Here is a 21,225-nt window from a genome sequence, read left to right on the forward strand (position 1 = left end):
GTTTCAAAGGGTTAAGGCTGTAATTTCAGTGGCACTTTTATTAGAGTTGCATATCTGGAAACCAGGACACATTGTGATTCAAGTCCATTGGAAAAACTTTGTCTGAGATTCCAAGACTGTCACCTATTACCTTTAAGAAATTTAGCCGCAAGCTGGTTTTCTTTCTTCACAAAAATTTTGGGAATCATAAAATAAACAATTAAATAAAATAAATAATAAATTGCACATTACTGTACTTGAGGCAAAGATTCAGTTTTTTTTTTTCATTTTCAGTTTTTACACACAGAAATAAATACAGAGCAGCCCTTCTCCCTAGTAATGTTACTATTTTGATCTTCATTCCTAGTTCTGCATTAATCTGTCAGTTTTGCACTGCTGATGGGGCATCTCAGGCTGGCAGGAATAAAAGTTTGTTAATTTATTTGTATATCTGTGGCACTGGCAACAAGGAAACTCAGCTACAGGGAATAAAAAGTTCATGTAAACAGCTTAACCTAAATCTGACCTCAACCAGAGTTGAGACAACAATAGATTCAGAGTCAAGATCTCCTCAGTTGCTTCAGGCAGAACAGAGGTTTGTCTTGGAAAAGTGGAGGAGTATACTGAGAATTCCCACTGACACTCAGGACGGTAATTACAACTATGCCTCGGCGTTAACTGTCTATTATTTCAAGACATTCTAACTTCAAAACGTTTCCAAATGTATCTGATTTTTAAAACATTACATTCAAACACATTTGCAAGTATGCGTCATCTGCCTACTGCTTGTACATTTTTTAATTGTCCAATTGTTGCTTGAGTGTTGTGATTTAACTTCAGATCTCTATCAAATGTCCTGTTTTTTGCACAGTGAGTACGGACCCACAAAGCCTTTCTCAGTCTAAATTCAGTGCAGCAAGTAAATCAAATCACACTCAAGCAAATAAGCTAAACGTCTGCTTTCAAATCAACAGAATGATTATCATTATTTGGAAATGAGTGATGAACTCATTGCCTGAAACATATGGCAATGTGCAATGAAACTGCAATGAGAGATAATAACAATGACAGCAGTAATCTATGGCAGGCTGTTGACTGTTGCCGATGACCTCTTTCAACTTTTAATGCCCTCTCCTGCTGCTTTCCTATCACTTTCTAGGTTTGAAAGATTGGATTTCAGTCGTCTCTAATTGTGGATTGAATGTTTCAGTTTCTTCTTTATATTTACATCAGCTATTCAAGTTCTGGGTAAGGATACTGTGCCATTTAAAAGTTTGATTGGAGCCAGTCAGATTCCTGAGAACAACCTGATATGCTTAAATGGTCCTTCATGATTTTAGATAGCAGAAAATCATTTTTACAAATAGATTTTATTTTCTATGAAGGGTTTATGTGAACATCGAGAACAAAATGCTGTAAAATGGTTCAACCAGACTGACCACTGAAAGGGCAGAACGAGACAAAGATCCCTCTGAGCAACAGTTAGTATTAGAATAGAAGAAATCACCAGTCAGCAGTAAAAGATACTGGAAGCTTGGCATGAAAATGTGTGCCAATTCAAGACCATGTTCCTGTTTCAGTGTCAAGTGCATAATAATGTCTATAACAAGCTGGAATTAACATGGAACATGTTTCTTTAGAAGACATTCTTTAAACCTCACAATAGGTTAGAAGTTTAATTGAGGGTTGGTGCTATTGGAATTGGATCTGGAAATTTCAGCTGACATAGGTGCAGATTTCAATGGGGGAAGCAGGGGGCATGTCCCCCTCAGTATTTAGAGTATGTGCCTTTGTTGCCCCCCAATAAAACATGAAAGTAGCAAAGGACTTTTATTTTGATCAGATTAAAGACACCCTAAATTGGTGCAGAAAAGGCACAAATTGGTGCATACAAACTCACCAGAATGCAGGAAACTGAGTGCTTGTTACTGGAACATGATGCAACTTAAAAGTCCAACAACTGAACCGCTGTGTCTGCAGTGCAATGAAGGACTTAGTGTCTTATTCAGTTTCTATATTTTTGGGTATATCTGTTTCCAGTTAAGATGGAAAGAAGAAACAAAAAAGAGGGACAATTATTAAATATGTAACTTTTTTTTAGCATATTCAGCCCCAGTGGAGATCAAAGCTTAAACCCTAGCAGTGTCAGCAGTAGTTCCTTTCACACTGATACGCAGAGGAAATGGGACCCCTAACCCTTGCAGAGTTAGTATTGCACTTTACCCACCAAGCATCCCTGCAATTAAGTTAAATGGGTACACAAACCATATTGCTAATGTTTTCATGAAGCCAGAGCCCCATAGAAGTGTGGAGATTGCAGAATCCATCAGTGAAATTGCACACTGACATGCCCCACTAAGTTTGACTGCACGATGGAGCTCACTTATCCAAAATGCATCCAATATACAGATATGTCCAAACGCATGACGTGTCATCAGAAAATCACTGACAGGCCCATCACAGACAGCAGCTGTTTGTTCCATGTTGGAGAATCATAATCCGCACTGAAAGCGGGACAATCAAATGTTTTCTCCGACTGAGTTTTACAGCCAACAAATGACAGTTTGTTAAATTTAGACTGAAAAGCCAGCAGAAGGGGATTTTACAGCCAAATGGCAATTTGTTCTAACTGAAAAGCCAGCAATAACTTCTTCCTGTCATCTGTACACAGAGAAAAATCCTTATAACAAAGTCATTTCATTATGGTCATGTGCTCAATAGACTTTGTCCAGTAATTCCTAACAAGGGCAGAGAAGTTTAGTTTTCTGTAACAATGTGACAATTGTAATTTTGTTTTCCATTCCAACAGGTCAGCATGTTTTTAAAGTAAGCAGCAGCACTTCAATGACTTTATTTCAGTGTGAATGATAGATGTTAAGCTTAGCATTTTGCTTCCTGAGTCTTTCTGTTGTGAAAAGCTTTAGGCCCCAGTCAGGCTGGCATTTTCAAAGCTAACTTATTAAGAATGTAATGGAGTCAGGAAAGGTTTGCTTAGCTTAGCATAAAAAGTGGAAACAGGGGGAAACAGCTTGCCTGGTGCGGTACAAAAATCCAAAAATATTTAACCCTACACCATTCATCTAAGCACATTTCTTTAAAATGTTGAACTATTCATTTTCGATAATTTGAACAGAAGTTTTCTTTAATAAAAGTGAAATAACTTCACAGTAACTTAAGATTTTTCCACTTGTACAGAAACATATGAGTCTTAGGCTCAATACAAGATGAAGTTATTGGGTTTACCTTGATTATTTCTGTTAAACTGCATCCAGAAAGAACTTGGTGATACTATGCAACTTCTGGTATTCTTATAATAAATAATTTAATAGTTCCCCTCAAGTTGGAGAATCAATTTCTCACTGGCTGCCCTCACTTGTTAGTGACAAGACTTGCAGCTGTTAATAATCCACAGTAAATCATATGTACACATTAAGGCAGTTAAACATGTTCATACATCTTTTCTCTGTTTCAGTATTACTCAGTTTTCATTATATCTTAAAACCCTGGAATTGTGTTTTCTCTTGTTCTGAAAAGGCAAGCCAATGTGTAAGTGCCTTGAATCTGCATTCTTTCTAATGACCAGCAGGGGGCGACTCTACTGGTTGCATAAAGAAGTATGATTGTATTAAGTCTTTGAGAAAATGACACTCCTAACTTCATTTATTACCTCAGTACAGTGTTGTAGCCAAGTCACCGAAGAAAAGCCTAAGTCGAGTCACCATTGCCTCAGTCAGAGTACCAAGTCCTAGTCATCATCATGCACACTCAAAGAGCTGGATTTAACTAGAACTGCCCTTATTAGTTTTCCTTAGCTCAAACCATGACTACTCATGGCATCTTTATAATATTAATTTCACTGTTTAAAAAGTAAGTATAGTAGTAATGTAGTAATGCATTTTTGGTCCATTTGGTCAACTGTTTGAGTTCCAGGGCTGAGAAACAATGTTCTAAATAATGCAGTTAACACCATAATCCATGCCAGAAATAAAACAACAACATGATAATATACCTTTTTCACAGCAGACATTTTGACATTTCAACAGTCACAGGTAAAACTGATATCAGGTACAACTGATATCATAAATAATATAAATGATGATTGATTTCTAAGTCCAACACCTTAACCACTCAATCAAAGAAACTGAGAGCTGCAGGAGTGATCACTCAGTATTTCACTGGCTGTGAGCAGGGTTTGGACCTGCGCGGGGAAACCCCATTGGATTTCGAGTCCAACGCCTTAACCACTCAGCATACATTAAGTGCTCCAGTAAGATATTCAAGTGAGCCATCATGCACAATGCTAGTATATACCCTAAGTAGAATGCAGCCATCATTAATGTTGAAAAAAATACTTGTGCTTTCCCTATAATGACAAGTCCAAATGTCTGCCATGAACAGGATATATGAACCGACATGAAGCAGCCCCCCTGTTAATGACAGTAATGGCGTGTAATGGCAAGAGTGTAATGATGCTGAATGTGAGACAGTAACTTGTAACACCACTCGACTATTGAACTTACAACACCAACACAATATAACGTTAATAAATTATCCCACAGTGAGGTCTAACAGCCTTCCTTCCAGAAAGTCCGATACCAAGAATGCACATGGCGAGTTAAATGCCATCCTGCATGTTAAGTAGCCATGTGTTTACTTGCTGTCTGGGCTAAACCAGTCATTTCAGAGGCTAATGTTAGCCTTAGCTGGCGAGCTAACGAAAGCATTTCACTTACTTTTCTGGGTGCAACCGTGACAGGTGTCTGTTAAAGTTTGACATCTTATTCTTCTCCTCAGTTGTACGTTTGCAAATGAAACATTTAAAATGTGCTATTTTCAGAACTGGGTTAAAAAAAAAAACCGCGAAGGCGAAAGTTCCCGGCGCATCTTTTGAGAGCAGACTGCATAGCCTAGAGCCGCGGGCGCGCGCGACGTGAACTCGCACCGCAAGTGGAGGAGAACACATGCCCTGCCACCGCAACAAACCTACTGTTACACAATTAATATATATTAATATCTTATGGCGATTTTCATTACATAGAGAGGTCGTCTCCAACTTCTACATCATGAACGCTCCAGTCCGAATCTGCGTCATATGCTGCCTTCACGTGCTTAACGGAAATATCGGACCTCCCAGCGCTGCAGTGATAATTACGACAAAGATGCGTTCATGTTCTCTGGTCAGAAAAGAAACAACAAACATGGACTCGAGAAGTAAAACGGTTGGGGGTTTTTTTGCGGTTAATGTAAGCAAGGAGCACAGAGTTCCTAGTATGTGCATCAGGTATGTAGCTGACCTTTTAATTTTTTTCATAGGCGTAAATAACATTAGAATTAGCTAATATTTACTTAGCTAGCTTAATGTTGCTAATGCGTTCAGGACTCCAGTACATCACTGCCTCAGTAATTGTTTTCCTAATGAGTGTTTTGTCTTAATCTGTAGCGTCTTCTTGATGTTCATTTTGTTAAGCATGGTCCCATTAAGAGTAAAATAGACAATAAAGCATAATAAATACTTTATTGTTTGGCCACCTCTGCTTTACAAATTGCTACCTCAGTGGTGTCATATCAGGTCTACCCAGATATGGTCACATGGCCAGAATACCAAACATGGGGCTCAAAAGGGTAGTCCACAAACCAATGAATGACGTCACAGTAGCTGCATCAACTTTGTAATATATTTTCATTTTTTGATTTTTTTCATTTAGAAACTGTTGTATTACTTTACTATACAATGTAATGTTATCATGTTTTACACAAAATAAATATGTGCTTAAGTGGCCTGCAGAGGTCTCTTCTAACACAACCTAAGAACGTTTCACAAAGACAGTGAAAATGTGGGTGACTTGATGCAGATGAACCCTCGATGCAACAGATAAACTTTCAACTTTGATGAATTACTGTTAAATGAAGAGAAATCGCAACAGTCATACAGAATGAGTTTTCCTCCTGCTGTGTGTTCAGAGAGCTTCACTGTAAACAGGAACGTCAGCCATTTGTGAAAAAGATGCCACCTTCTGTTCAGACAGCTGGCATTGAAATACAGCTCATTGTTGGATACAGTGGAAGCATTAGCAAAGTGCATTCTGGTCCTAAAATAGAGGGATTTGAGCAGTAATGATTTTTCAAAGAGGACGTTCTTTCGCTCTAGCACTGATGTACAAAAAAGGCCAATGGGCCATTAATGAAAGTAGAATAGGCTTAGCGCACATTGAATAACCATTTGAGTTAATACAAAAGCCATCACGGAGTAATCTGCAGCATTTACTGGGGATTAGCATGTGGAGAACAATGCCAGTTTAATCCTAAAAGACTGACCTGTTGCCTAGACCACTGTAATTATGATTACCAGAGCTCGCATCACGATGAGACATTTCATTTACATGATAGAGAATAAACAGAGGCTGAATGTACAGTATTTTTAGATTGATGAGACTTTTGTAGCACCAGCTGAGCTGCTGAATTACTTGGTTGGTCTTTTTTGAAGTAAGAGTTTGTGAGATGAGCATATATAAATGAATACTGACACTATTGGAACTTTTTTTTCATGGCCCTCAGACGATCACTGTTACATCACTGATTTGAATATCAGGTAAACACAGGATTTTATCATTTATCTCCGGAAGCAAAGAACACATTTGTCAACTTTCTGCAGAACTTTCTGTTAATACAAGTTGCTTTGTTTATATATTCAGTCCACAGCTGACTATTGGCATACTGTTGTTTTGTAGTTCGTCCAAGAAATTGTGCAAATACATTCATGTTCCCTTCAGGTTCGATTCCAATAACTTTTAAAAATATATATATTTTTAAGCAAACTGTCTGAGTGTACTCTAAAACAATCATCAGTTCAAAGATTTAATTTGTTTATGATCAAATATCTGCAAAACAAATGGCATTTCCATCAGCCTCAGATGTACTTTGTATTAAGCTTAGCAAAATATAGCATGCTAACATATTACCAGCTTAACATCAGCATGTTAGCATTTAGCTTAAAGGACTACTGGTCCTAATTACAGCATCTCCGAGCTGCTAGTGTGGCTGAGTTTAGTTTTTTTTTTTTAATCAATGATCAAAGGATAACAAAGGGCATGTTGGTTACATGTAGCTGATAAATGATCCATCTTCAATACAATGCATCTCCAAGTTGTATATAAATGCATTAGATTTGACTTGAGTTGAGTTTGACTGCAATGAATAACATTACTACGAGTTGCAGTTTTATGCAGAGAGGAGTTTTGATTCTGTCGCAGATCTTAGTTCAGCCTCAGTGGCCACAGTAAAAGACAGGCTAAACCCTGTTTTCCCCAAAACAAGAGAGCAAACCCAAGAGCCAATAAAGAGCTTCTTCTTATTTTATTTTATTTTTTTTTAAATATTTTTTTTCCCTACAGGGATTTAGTCTGAACAACAACAAACACCATAAAGTATAATAAAGTAACTATCAACACACTTATAAACTTGTATAGATTTGTAATTCATTTGGGATACACACACACGAAATAGGATCTGTAGTTTGGTGACATGTAGTTCTTCTAGATTGCACTTATTGCTTCGAAAAACGCGTCAGTTCATTAATGTAATGTTATTCTATCATAGCAAATATCAAAGCAAAACTGCAAGTCTACATAAGACTATCACTCTAGAATTCAAAAAGCATGCCATTAAGTGCAAAAATCAAATATCTTCAGACATGAAAGAGACAAGGAACCTGAAGAGAATAGTTTTAAAGATGCCATAAGAGACTGAAATAAATCAGACATAACAGAACCATTGTAAACCAACCACTACACTAAGATGAATAATCGGATTTTATCACAGTGACAATAGTACAACTTCTCCAAACATGCCTGCTGCACTAACCTTTGCCTTTACACCTCCTCCTCCTCTTCCTCTTGGATTTTCCCTCCATATCACGGTCTGACCTCTCCATGTTTCTGCTTCAGTTCCCATTCACCGGTGCCATTCAGGAGATTCCTTCTTCTTTCAATTTTTTCAGTAGTTTGTCCACTGCTGTTTCTTGTCTAAGGCAAAAATGCACAGGGAGGATTGAGGGTGCAGCTCTGCAGCAGGAAGCCCTGAACAGTGACTGACTTCTCTCCCCCCATCTGCCGGCTTTAGGAGGCAGGCGGCTGTTCACACTGTGACATCATGAGGAGAGGAAGAGCTTTGGTTCATGCTGTGATTCAGCATCCTTGATTCAAAGTCACTGAGATTTTAGTCATGCCATGGCTCTATGGATGGTGATGTCGGTCTGGCAGTTGGTAGATCTGCCACTTTGGTCCAGACTGAAATATCTCACTGTGTGATGGTCTTTATAAATTTGGTACCATTATTCATGGTCATCAGAGGATGAACCCTACCCTTATTCTCCAACAGTTCTTATAGTGTCACCCTGAGGTTCAAATTTGTGGGGTTTTTTGTGAAATCTGTCCAAAAAAAGGTATGGACTAATGGATTTCCAATTTAGAATCATGACATTTATCTCCAGTAGAGTAATTCAGATCATTTTATGTTAGCAAACTTTAAAACCACACTTTAAAATACTTTGTTCGGAGTTAAGGTCCTGTGCTGAAAATGTTACATTAGTAAAAGGTATTTTCAATATAATCAGGAAAATGCAACGTTAAAAGTTAAAGTACTCAGTGATGTCTGTTTTGTCCAACAAGAGTTCAAACCTTAAAATTACTTCTATTATTATTATTTTAAAAAAAAGTCATTTAAATGAAAATCAGCAACTTGTCAATCTGAAACTATTCAATAATTTTCTGTTAATAGACTAAGTGAAAAATTGACCATTTGTTTCAGCTATACTGTACTTGTATAAACTGTTGTTTAATTTAATATATGACATAACTTCATATTTCATAAGCTCTTCATATGTTTGGTCTGCAGACATTTTAGTTTGTGAAGTAACTAAAAATAAATGTAGTGGATTAAAAAGTACAATATTTCCGTCTAAAATGTAGTGAAGTAGAAATACAACGTGGTATCAAAAAAGGGCTGAAGTTAAAGTACAAATACCTCAAATGTGTACTGAAGTATTTTATTGTGTGAATTCACAACTGTGAGCAAAGGAACAAAATTCATAGCTATTATTAAAATGAGATGCCTGGATCTTGCAACACTAATAAAAAAAAAAATATTATTCAGGCAAATTCAGCACTGGCTGTACATACTGTTAATCTATGTCCTACATGCAGCAGTTATAAATACTGCACGTCAGCAGTATTATGCTACTTATGCACATTTGTACATGTATTAAACATTACAGCAGTGAAATGTAGGTTAGAAAGGTGCTCCAGCTGTGTTGTTTCTGCAGCGGCAGGAGACACACTGAGTTTCTGTAGTCATGCGACACTTTTATCTCCTTTGTCTCTGCTGCTTGGACTGCAGGCTGCAAAATGAACAACGAGGAGGGTTTAAAATGCAATAAATAAAAATAAGAAGTAAAATGAAATGCAATACAATTTTTAGATCCCATCAGAATTTAAATTGCAGTCAAGATCCCAAAGTTTCCAACAACACTTATTATATTAAGCATAACTTTGGGAAACTGTGTATAAAAATATGCAGAAGACATGTAGAATATTTGATAGAGTCTAGGTTTAAATACTTAATTCCATGTATGCATCATGTAGCATCACTGAAGAGCTGTAACAGATCATATAGTGTTTGTTAAGCTGTCAGCATTATGGTAAGATCATTTCAACAACCTTATGGGGAAAACTGGATTTTTGTCGGTGAGAACATTAATAGCAACCATAATAATCATAACAATAATAACAAAGAAAGATCTCCTACTCCAATTCAGACTATCCACCTCACAATTTGCATTATAAAGCCAACTTTGCATAATCTTCCCCACTTCACCTTTACGTCTATTACCAGCAGCTGTTAAAGCCCTGCCAATCACCGTCCTCAAACTGATAATCTGACTGTGTTACATCTAAGCTAAGAACCAAATCGTCCCCTCTGTTTTGCTCCCCAACATCATTTTATTGTTGCTATCATCACATTTCATCTCCTCGCCCCTCCTCTCTGGCCTTTGCTATGTTTTGATCCTCTTGGTTTTGCAGGTTTCCAGTGACTGACTCCCTCTTCAGAGGATTAGCAAGATGCTGTACCTCTTTGTTTATCTCCAGCTGAAGGTGGCGTGCTGCTGAGCCTCTGGGATCCACATTACTTGTACTAGTTCACCTCACTGACTCCTAAAGCTCCACTGCTGCGTTGTGCGTACAGTTATCCACAGTTTCTTATCATGTGCCGTGACTTTGCTTGTCATGTGTTGTAAGTAAATCTTAGCAGGAGGGATAAACTCTACTCTCCCCTCTTTGATTTGACTTTTCCCTTTGGAGCATTATTCTTTTATGTTGATGGAGAAGTGTGAGGGATTTCATCTGGCTGCATTGTAAAGTAACTAAAATAAAACTTTTAGCCATGCTGATATATTTCTGCATGCTCTGATATATTTATAGTTAACAGAAGATGTTGGTATATGTGATTTATTTTTTTTAACTTTGTGCAGAGTGAGGCTAGTTGTTTTCCCCATTCCCAGTTGTTATGTTAAGCTAATATGCACCCTGTAGTTACATATTTAGCACACAGACATGTGCAAAGAAAGAAGTTTTCAGATCTTTAAGAAAAAGTAGCAATATTACAGTATAGAAATACACTAGCATTCACAGTCTTACTTAAAGGTCAGCTGTGTTGGATTTAGGGGGATATATTGGCAGAAACAGAATATAATATAATAAGTATGTTTTCTTGCTTTTTTCAGTGTTTCTGTTGGTGTAAATCACTGGGTCCAGAAGAGGAAGAGATCTCTAAATAATTTAGGTCCCAGTAAAAACCATCTGAACATCTGATTTTTTTAAGTTATTAGAGAAAAAAGGGTGAGAGCACATAAGCAGGTGATGGGACAGCAGCCTGTCCCCAACATGCCGAACAGCGTAGTAGAAACACTGATTTTTGATGTGAAATTGCTTTATTCATCATTCTTTCTCTTTAAATGACCAGGTCTGTTTCGGAGAGAAGGAGACACCTCTGCAAATAATTAGGCTCACGGTAAAACCCATCTGAATGTCTGGATCAGGAATAAGGTAAGCACACACTAAGCTATTAGACAAAATAAGTGAAAACAGACTGACAAATCTGCTAGATTTAAATCCATGCCTTAATAAACTGGGCTGCTCTAATAGCAAATTAAGGATCTCAAACAATACTAAATAAATGTGATCTTTAATACTTAAAATTAAACAGAATAATATTTAGTTAATTATAATAGATTTGTTTAGTGTATAGCACGGATTCAGGCTTTTGAGATAACACTCTGTGCTGGAGTCCCATAATCCACTTGCACTTCACCCCTGAGATAAAGTACAAAATTATTAGCATTAAAATAATAATGGCCTGTTTCAGAATTATATATTGGATTATGATTAGTGATGCATTAAAGTCCACATCATATTAACGTTGCTGGTAAAATGTGAAGCCAATTTGGAATAATGTATACCGTGCTGTGGAGTTAAAACTATAATAATGCATCATCATTTATTAAATAATTTATCACTTGTATCTGCAAAGTTACTAAAGTTGTCAGAAAAATGTACTGAAGCAGAATTATAAAGCAGCATTAAATGGAAATACACAAGTAAAGTGCAAGTACGTCAAAGTTTTATCTCAGTACAGTAGGCAAAGTGAGTAAATATACTTAGTTACAGTCCACCACTGTCATACTTTTATCAGAAGTGGATCTGTCTTTTACAACACCATAAGAGGCTTTACTCTTAAGGCCAGATAAGACCAGCGTCTAACTCACGGTTTGTAGTTTCTTCATTTTTAAAAAAGTATAATTATATTTGTCATAAAGTTTTAAAGCTCCCTGGAACTCTGAAATAAAGAAAGGACAAAAAAAATCCTGAAAACATCAACATATAGGACAAGATTCGATGCCACCCATGCAGCGTCCTGATGTATTCATCCATGTGATCAAATAACAACTTGTCCATCATCTCCTGCTTTTTCCAGACATCTAAGCTGTTAAGGTGAGACAAAGTACATGCAAGACTTTAGCATCATGCAGACACAACAGAGAGGCTATTACTGCGTCTGATGAAAAACAGATAGATTGTACTGTATTTCAGCCTGTGGCTAAGATCCCACAGGGCAGGCAGAATGAACTGCTCTCCAAAATGAGCTCAACATCCCAGCAAATAGGACACAGCAGCTCCCTTGTGCACCCCTCAGGCCAAACATTATACTGTACATTAGATTCATTTCACTGTTCCTCTGTAAAGAGCTGCAGCCCGCAGGCACGCTCTCTCCATCCTCTGCAGTCAGATTTGGCTACATGTGCAGGCTAAATAAGGCGATATTGTTGAGTCATCTGGACATTTATGTCATATTACAGAATTAGCATTTTTATTTGTTTCTGTCAGTCTCTTCATCTCTGTCTTCTTCTTAGTCCACACTTGATTTTCTTGTTTTTGTGTTGCTCTCAACAAATCAATTTGTTTCATGATTTATTTCATTTTAAAACAACCATCTGTTAATATATTATCTTTCAAGTCATTCTGATGGTGTATGTTTTTTCTTAGTAGCATAATTAGAGTATCTCAGTGAAAAGTTTACGCAGTGTTTCTTGCATCTGATGCAGTGTATTGATTTTGCTTCTGTGTCTTTTTTGTACAACCTCTGAGAGCAGAGGTTAAACACTTACAGAGTATCTAGGGTCTGGGAATCAGCTCCAGTGAAAAAAAGTGGCTTTGCTTACTGGTGGGAAGCTAGTGAGGGATCATCTACTTCTACTGATTCGGGGCCCCCTGCACATAAGTGTACATTTCAGGGGGGGCACAGGGGGCATGTTCCCCTTACTATTTAGTGCATTTGTTCACTCCAATAGAAATGTGCAGAGGACTTAAATTTTGACAGAATTTTAGACATTTCTGCTTTAAATGGATTCAGTAATGGCACAAATAGGTGCATGGAAGTTCACCAGTGTCCTGTGCTTTTAGACCCACCGACCACCCTGGCCATCGTGACCACCTCCTAGCCTCATGACCCCAGTGTGGTACATAAATGTAACAATTCCTTCACACTTAAAACATGTCATAATATAATCCAAGGAGGCAATTATGTTTGTCATCTCAAGGTAATTAGGTAAAGAAACAAGTGATATATACAGTAAACATCACTTTTAGGACACAGGGTTAGGTAAACATTATACCCCAACCTACAGTACTGCTGTATCTGTGAATTGTATTCAGACTTTTCACACTTCTTTTCTTGATGCCCTTCTTTCTCTATCTTTTCCATGTTTTTTTCCCTTTTCTTCCTTACAGTCTGCTTTCAGCCACCTTGTCATCGTGTGTGTGTGTGTGTGTGTGTGTGTGTGTGTGTGCATGTGCGTGCACGTGTGGATGACGGGTGCGTTAGTTTTATTGTTTTTGAAAGCAACGCCGTGAAGTCAGCCACCCTGGTCACGCTTGAGTGAAGTGGCGGGGAGTTTCATTACGCTGTGAAATAACGATCACACCGTGATTAAGTTGATTAGATTTCATGAATATTTGAAAGGCGAACCAAATTGCTGATTAAATATTTACTGGTGGTTTCCTTCCTGACAGACTTTGAGATCATATCACATCTCCCAAATGACTGACTGTTACTGTACTGGAAAGTCTCTATGTCTTAGCGCTCATCTCCAATATCACATAACAGTAATTAACTGTTAATCAGGTTCATTATTGTCAGTTTTAATGGCATTTGGATAGCACTTTACACAGGATTGTATATTTATTGTGGATTATAAAGATATTAAAATGTGCACGAAGAAACACTAACAAATATTCTAGAAACAACTGTATCTAGCTGATATTTTATTAATGTTACAATAAAGCAATAAACATTTTTGGGAGAAGCGCTCGTATTCTTTACTTAAGGACAAGTGCAAAAACAACCAAAGATACTTCATTTTAAGCATAAGTCCTGCATTTAAAATCATTCTTAAAAGTATGAATCAGAAGATTCTTGCTCTGCAAATGTGTAGAGAGTGTTACACATACAACACATACAATACAGATCAAACAGTCTACATGCAGCATTTTATTGCAGCGGAATTAATTTTGACAGCTTTATGCGCAGGTGGGGTGTTTAGAATGAAGTTCACTTTCTAATCTTGGTTTCTTGTGGAACAATGGGTTATTTTACCTGAAAATTATTAAAAACAATAAGGGTCTGTTTGTTATTTATGAGGGGGGTGGGAGAGGTGTTAAACAGGGTATGCATGGCAAACAAATTTTTAAGCGTTTGCAATGGGCTTCTATTTTGGCTGAGGTGAGTGAAGCAATACAGTTCAGAGTACCTGAAAATGAATTTTGGTGCAAAATGCGACAATAACATTTATTTATTCATTTACACAACAGTGGCAAAGAATGGTTAAATGCTGTTATCCGTGACTGCTCTTTTTATATATAGGCTAATTTGTGTCATGATTCCTGTATTTCTAATTTTACCCTTAACAAATCCCTGAGAGCTGCATTACAGGAGACATGGAACACTGCTGGCTCCAAGTGGTAACAAGAGGTAAGTGCCTGTTGTTCATGAAAATTATGTAGACATTACTGATAAGCAAGCACCTGATTTTTTGCAGAAGCTTGTTGATGTTGCTCAGGTGTCATTTTCAACTCATGAGCCGATATTGCATACTGCCACCTTGCTTGTCTGGATATTTGATGGGATTGTCGGGGAATTTCAAATGTGCATGCAAAAATGGTCCAATATGACCCAATATTGCTTTTGTATACTATTTTTGATAATAGTTTTGTCATTCTCTGTTTAAACTTAGGTCCAAATTCACATTGATCTAGGCCTCCGCAAGTCATATACACACCTTTTTTTTAAAAAAAAATTGCAAAACAGGCCTTTGTAATTCCGACTTCCAGTTTCCCACCTCAAAAACCTCCTGCTTTATTTTACACTCATTGTCACCACGACATGTAACAGTTTCATGGCTTTTATTTGGACACATTTTTTCTATATATATTGACTTCAATGAGACATGACGTCTCGTAAGTTTTCAGAGCGAGGCTGTGGTGGTATGGATTTAGTGTTTTTTCATATTTTTCATGGATTTTTTTGCTGTGTTTTCTGCTTTTGTGTTTCTGTGTACTTTCAGAGGCGGGGCGTGGCTTCCTGGTGCTGGAGCTCTGCATGCACACCTGCTGATCATTCCACACTCATCAACTGCAGCTTAAAAACCCTGGTCTCTCCCCTCCATGCTGCCAGGTTGTTCATAGTAGTACTGTTGTATCATCTCCAGTGTTGGTTTCAGTGAATAGCCTTCCATTGTGATTCTCAAGTGTCTTTTTTTTTTGTTGTTATTTTGTGGTTCATGACAATTTGCTGTCTTCTCCATTTCCAGTGCCTCTCTCCTCTGAATTCCAGCACCTCAGCCACACACACCACCCAGCCTACAAACACCAAAGCTGTAAGCCACATGGTGCTCCAGCTTCAGCCACACCTCAACTGTTTCTACTTTAGCCTCTCACCACCAGCCTCAGCCTCACTTCAGTCTGCCTGCTTCATCCACATGCAAAAACTCTACAATAAACCCATTTTAACCCCATTTTTCCAAAAATAATTACTTACCTATTAAGATCAATTGAGGGAATTTGAAAATCTTGTCTTTGCTACATTTACTTAAGTAGAAGATCTAAAAATTTCTTCAGCTACTGAAAATAGTAAACTTTAGAGCTTATTTCTTAAGTAATCTAACCAATGGAGTTTTCTTCAGTTTAGTGGGTATATGACAGATGCAGAAGTAACGGTTATGTTCAGTTAAGAAAAATACAATGACGCACTGTACAGCTTAGCACACGAATCATTGAAATGCATACAGTGTCACACATACTGATCTGAGTGATGAACTCTTTTAATTTAAACGCCATTTACGAAGTGACTCATGTCTTTAAAATATCGAAGGGAAAATAGTGAGTCAGACAGCCTGGTGGCATGTTCAGCTGGATTTAACAAGCAGTCACCCCCGTGCTTAGTCATTCAGCTGTTTGTGGGGGTCCGTGTGGTGCAGGAGTGGGTAGGTCCTCTTCCCTGTTCACCAAAATGGATTCCTTAGCTTTGTGAGGGTCCTGTCTATAAATACCCCTGACAGAGTGACTGACAGCCACAGACAGCTGCAGCCACCAACCAACCAACCCGTGGAGACTAACCGCAGCAATCTGAGCAGTCCTGTGCATGCTGACAGTCCTGCTGCATCGTGGGGAGTGAGTAGGGTGCCCACGAAACCCAACCAGGACAAGGAGACAGAACAAAATGGCTGCCATGACTATAGACCCGGTGCAGCAGCCTCGGATGTACCAACAGACTCTGCTTCAGGACGGACTTTGTGACCTCTTGGAGAATGACAAGTTCGTGGACTGTGTCCTTAAAATTCAGGACAAGAAGTTCCCCTGCCACCGCTTGGTTTTGGCAGCCAGCAGCCCCTTCTTCAAGGCCATGTTCCTGTCTGACCTGGAGGAAAGCAAGAAGCGTGAGATTGTCCTAAAAGATGTGGAACCGGGTGTTATGGGGATGATCCTGCGCTACTTATACACATCTGACATTAATCTGACAGAGCAGAACGTCCAGGATATCTTCATGGTTGCTAACATGTACCAGATCCCCTCCATCTTCTCTGTATGTGTGTCCTTCCTCCAAGAGAAGCTGGTGCTGGGAAACTGCTTGGCTATCTTCAGACTGGGACTGCTGCTGGATTGTCCCAGGCTTGTTCTGGCTGCTAGAGATTTTATCTGTGAACGCTACCAAATTGTTGTCAGGGACCAGGACTTCCTGCAGCTTGGCCCAAGCGAGCTGGGCATCATCATCACCTCAGACGCGCTTAACATCGGGCAGGAGGAGCTGGTGTTTGAATCCCTGATGGACTGGATCAAACATGATGAGAAAAAACGCCTTAAAGACCTGCCAGAGCTGTTGCACTGCGTCCGTTTCAGGCTCATACCACCGGATTACTTCAAAGAGAAAGTAGAGCGTCATCAGTACCTGCGGTTCAGCCAGGAGATCAAGAAGGATCTTGATCTAGTCAAGGATGCTTACAAAGGGCGTCTGCCAAAGCCCAAGAAGCCCAGCACTGATGGGGCAAAGGGTGGAGAGGGAAGTGAGGAGGAGGATGAGGAGGAAGGGTACTTGCCAGGTATACTCAACAACAACCCTCGCTTTGGGATGTTTGAGCTGGACCTGATACTTATGATCAGTGACACAGGGACTGTAGCCTATGACCCGGTTGGAAATGAATGCTTTGTGGCGTCAGAGTCTACTGAAATTCCCAAGAACCATTGCAGCCTGGTGACGGACCAGAACCAGGTGTTTGTTGTCGGAGGACTCATTTATAACGAGGAGGACAAAGATGAACCATTCAGCTCTTACTTCCTGCAGGTAGTGTGTGAGTAATGAAGACCATCAGTGGCTCTTTGTTACCTTAAAAACATGTTAACTTCCCCCTGATTTCTCTTCTGTGTGCTTCTCATTCCTCACATCTTGTTTTCATCACCAGTTTGACCCAGTAAGTTCAGAATGGTTAGGGATGCCCTCACAACCCAACCCTCGTTGCCTGTTTGGCCTGACAGAAGCTGAAAACTCCATCTTTGTCGTTGGAGGAAAGGAACTGAAGGACAGCGAGCACGCCCTGGACTCAGTCATCATCTATGATAGACAGTAAGTGAGGATACCAAATTTAATATGGAACTTCTCTGGGAATATATGCCACTGATCACTAATCAGGCCACTGTTTAGGACTTCGAATAATCAAAAATTCTCATTCACTGCATTAAAGAGTAAAATCATCACCCTTATAATCTCATATTGAAGACATGATATATGTTTCCATAGGTATAACTGATAAAAAATGCCATCTAAATGGAGTATTTCATTAGCATTCCATGAAAACCATGTACCTGTTTTAGCTTTGTCACAATGCATTCTTCAGCTAATGCACTGTTTTATTATGTCTGAAAGATGCAGATTTTTTTCCAAATTTTAACTTAACCTTATGGTTTATCAAAAAAGTTTAAAAATCACCAAATCTGGAGATTTGTGGTTTTCTTTGGACTGCAATGTCACTTTTTGAATCCCTGCTCATCTCCATCATCTTTGTTTTTTTTGTTGTTTTTTTTTTTTTAAAAAAATCAGAATTATTCCCACATGAGTTCAGATTCACTGTTATCATCAATAGGGTCAATTCATGATGATGTTTCCTTGTTTCATACACAGGTCTTTCAAATGGGGAGAGTCTGACCCTCTGCCATATGCAGTGTATGGCCATGGAACCGTATCACACAAAGGTCTTGTCTACGTCATTGGAGGGAAGTCTGAAAGCAAGTATGTGGCACTCTTTAACTTCAGTGATATTTTATCATTTGTGGCTCCATAAACAAAAACTAGGTTACATGTGTACAGTTTTTGACAGTGCCATCACAGTGTAAACCAAAACCTTTTGGCATCATCATTTATTCTGTATTGCTTTATAACAGTCGGCCTATCACTTTGCATATCACAGAGTTTGACATGTAAGAACTAAACCAATCAGTTAGTATTTAAAGATATAGTCCTCGTAGTTTTTCTCATGGCATTTGTAAGAACCCACAGCATGTGAACAAAAACAAGCAATCAGAGCCAAAGAAAAGAGTTTCACACATGGCTCTCAATCATGTCAGTCACTGTAAACTGTGGTCAAACTAGGCAGCACTGATCAAATATGGATCAAGATTTTGTTAATGCATTGTGATTCACAATAGACAGATTATAATAAACAATGGTCAAAACTGAGACAGTTGAAGGCCAAGATATCCTGACTTTTAATCTCTAGTATGAGTCAAGGGCTAAAAAAAAGTGCTCAATTCTAAACTTCACATAATGCAAATCAACAGCATCCTTCACTACATTCTCCCTGCTGTCTAATGCTTGCTTCTTTTAAAGTCCACTGTAATGTAGACTTCCCTCTAAAACAAAAAAGTAATGATAACATTATCAGGGTACTTTTTCCACAGAATAAAAATGGAACATGTTTACAGGCTATGTGGTGCTCATTGTGACAAGTAAACTGAAGATTATGTATAAAGTCAGTAACACATTGTATTAAATGCTTCATGCAGGAAATGTATGAGGAGAGTGTGTGTCTACAACCCCACAAAGTTTGAGTGGAAGGACTTGGCTCCTCTGAAGACGGCCCGTTCTCTGTTTGGTGTCACTGTCCACAAAGACCAGATCTTTGTGGTGACAGGTGTCACAGACACAGGACTCACCAGCTCTGTGGAAGTCTACGACATTGCCACCAACACGTGAGAAACAGTTGTTTTATTTTATTTTGTTTTATTTTATTTTATTATGACCCACTTTATCTCATTGTCATGAGGGGAAGCATCTGCCAATAGTAGTGAAATGACTCATCAAGCATGAATAGCAGATCAGTAGGTCATAAAATAACACTGCTGTGGGTGTCATACACTAATATAACATCATCACTTGATTTTGTGTGTGCGTTTGTGTATGTGTGTGGGTTATTGTCATGTTGTGCTCTAGGTGGTCTGAGTTCACAGAGTTCCCTCAGGAGCGCAGCTCTCTCAATCTGATTTCGATGGGAGGTTTCCTGTACGCAATTGGGGGCTTTGCCATGATGCCCAGTGAAACCAGTGAGGAGCCTGTCCCAACAGAGATGACTGATATCTGGAGGTGAGAGCCCTTTTTACCTGCTCAATACACATTACGAGTGATTAGAATGTAATTGCTGAAATAAAAAAGTGTTACTGGGAGATTTCTTCCTAGAATTTAACTTACCAGGTTCCCCTTGATTTGACCAATTACACGTTTTTTAAATGAACAAGATAAAATAGTCATCTTGTAGAGTTTTCCCTCAAAAAAAGCACTGGCTTAATGAATAACCTTCCAAGATAAGTCTGGTGATGCTTTATGTTTTTGTAATTGTTTAAAAATCATATCAAAAACCAAAACCCACAGTTAATTAATACTAACAAATATTACCAAAGTTGGCCAAAAGCTTTATATAGCTTATTCTTCTGTACCATAGAGCTCCAAAGAAGAAGCTCCTTTCCTTCATTCAGCACCAAATGTGTATTAATCCACAGCTGAAAACAGACCCCCAAAATACACTATTATCTCCTGTTTAAGTAATCCTTTCTTAAAACTACAGTGCCCATCTGTTTTGGGAAGTAACTGAGTGTTTTTGGAAAGTACATTTTTGGTAGAAACAATGTTGACATTTAGAAAAATATAGAGTAACACCAAAACCTTGTAATATTTTATAACAATAGCTGCATTCCACTTTCAGGGTCCTGGTGTTGGGCATGTTGGCTCACACCACAAAATGTTGTTTATGTATAGGGACACACAATGAGGTCATTGTGTGTCCCTATACATAAACGAGTTCATGAGGGTCTAAAAGAGAAAATAATGATATTAAAAAACTTCCAAAAAATGTATTTTCTGTCTATATACTATTATTATTAGAGTGTCACTCAAAAGTCCCCTTCATATTAAATAATTCTCTATGGATGATAAAGGGCATTGAAATGTAATGTTATTAGTGTGTGCTGTCTTGTATCGGGGCACTAAACATTAACATATTTATGTTTCCCACAGATATGACGAGTCGGACAAGTGCTGGAATGGGATTTTGCGAGAGATTAGCTACGCAGAGGGATCCACTATTCTTCCAGTGCGTCTCAACACTCTGCGCCTCAACAAGTTATAACTGCACTGAATTGCTGGTGGTGCCTTGAGGTTAATGGTGCAAATTAGTGTACTCATTATGGACATGGTCCAAAATTGTCCAAGGGTAGAGATTGTTTCAGGGTAGGAAATTAATTTGGCCTCTGAAGATGAAAAGTGTTGTGAGGTAAGCATCAGATTGTTTCACCTTATGTTTTACAGCAGGGGGAGACAGATACATGTTAAGTCAAAGTGAGGGTAGAGATGAATGACATGAGTTAGAATATCACACTACATTTATTTTATAAAAGGGAAAATGCTGATTTTTACATGGTTATTTTTTTGTTACATTATTTCATAAAGTTTCTTGAATACCTGTTTGCTTTTTTAAAGCAGAAATAAAAAAAAATAACGGTTGATTGTATTGCTGTAAGTGGCATAACTTACTTTTAGTTGAAAAGACACAGAGGGGCGGTCCACAGTGCAAATGGTTTAATTCATCTTCATCAGACA

At 38.3% G+C, this 21,225-nt stretch overlaps 1 protein-coding gene and 1 pseudogene across 1 annotated transcript; one reads left to right on the forward strand and one right to left on the reverse strand.

Moving 5' to 3' along the window:
* Nucleotides 1–7,909, reverse strand: part of LOC121951295 — a 30,670-nt pseudogene extending 22,761 nt beyond the window's left edge.
* Nucleotides 7,910–15,945: 8,036 nt separating this feature from the next.
* Nucleotides 15,946–21,136, forward strand: LOC121950916 (kelch-like protein 40a). The gene is made up of 6 exons (XM_042497036.1): nt 15,946–17,424; nt 17,543–17,703; nt 18,259–18,366; nt 19,140–19,325; nt 19,567–19,716; nt 20,644–21,136. Exons 1-6 carry the CDS (start codon nt 16,306–16,308, stop codon nt 20,753–20,755), a joined length of 1,836 nt encoding a protein of 611 aa, XP_042352970.1. The 5' UTR covers nt 15,946–16,305; the 3' UTR covers nt 20,756–21,136.
* The last annotated feature ends 89 nt before the right edge of the window (nt 21,137–21,225 follow it).

Source organism: Plectropomus leopardus, chromosome 12, assembly GCF_008729295.1.
Source record: "Plectropomus leopardus isolate mb chromosome 12, YSFRI_Pleo_2.0, whole genome shotgun sequence".
Taxonomy (NCBI): Eukaryota; Metazoa; Chordata; class Actinopteri; order Perciformes; family Serranidae; genus Plectropomus; species Plectropomus leopardus.

What these genes read in the sequence shown, in the direction of transcription:
- LOC121950916 (XM_042497036.1), top strand. Translation starts at nt 16,306, where the DNA reads ATGGCTGCCATGACTATAGACCCGGTGCAGCAGCCTCGGATGTACCAA. An exon ending in TACGACATTGCCACCAACAC is followed by an intron (nt 19,326 to 19,566) that starts GTGAGAAACAGT and finishes GTTGTGCTCTAG; the next exon opens with GTGGTCTGAGTTCACAGAGT. An exon ending in GAGATGACTGATATCTGGAG is followed by an intron (nt 19,717 to 20,643) that starts GTGAGAGCCCTT and finishes TGTTTCCCACAG; the next exon opens with ATATGACGAGTCGGACAAGT.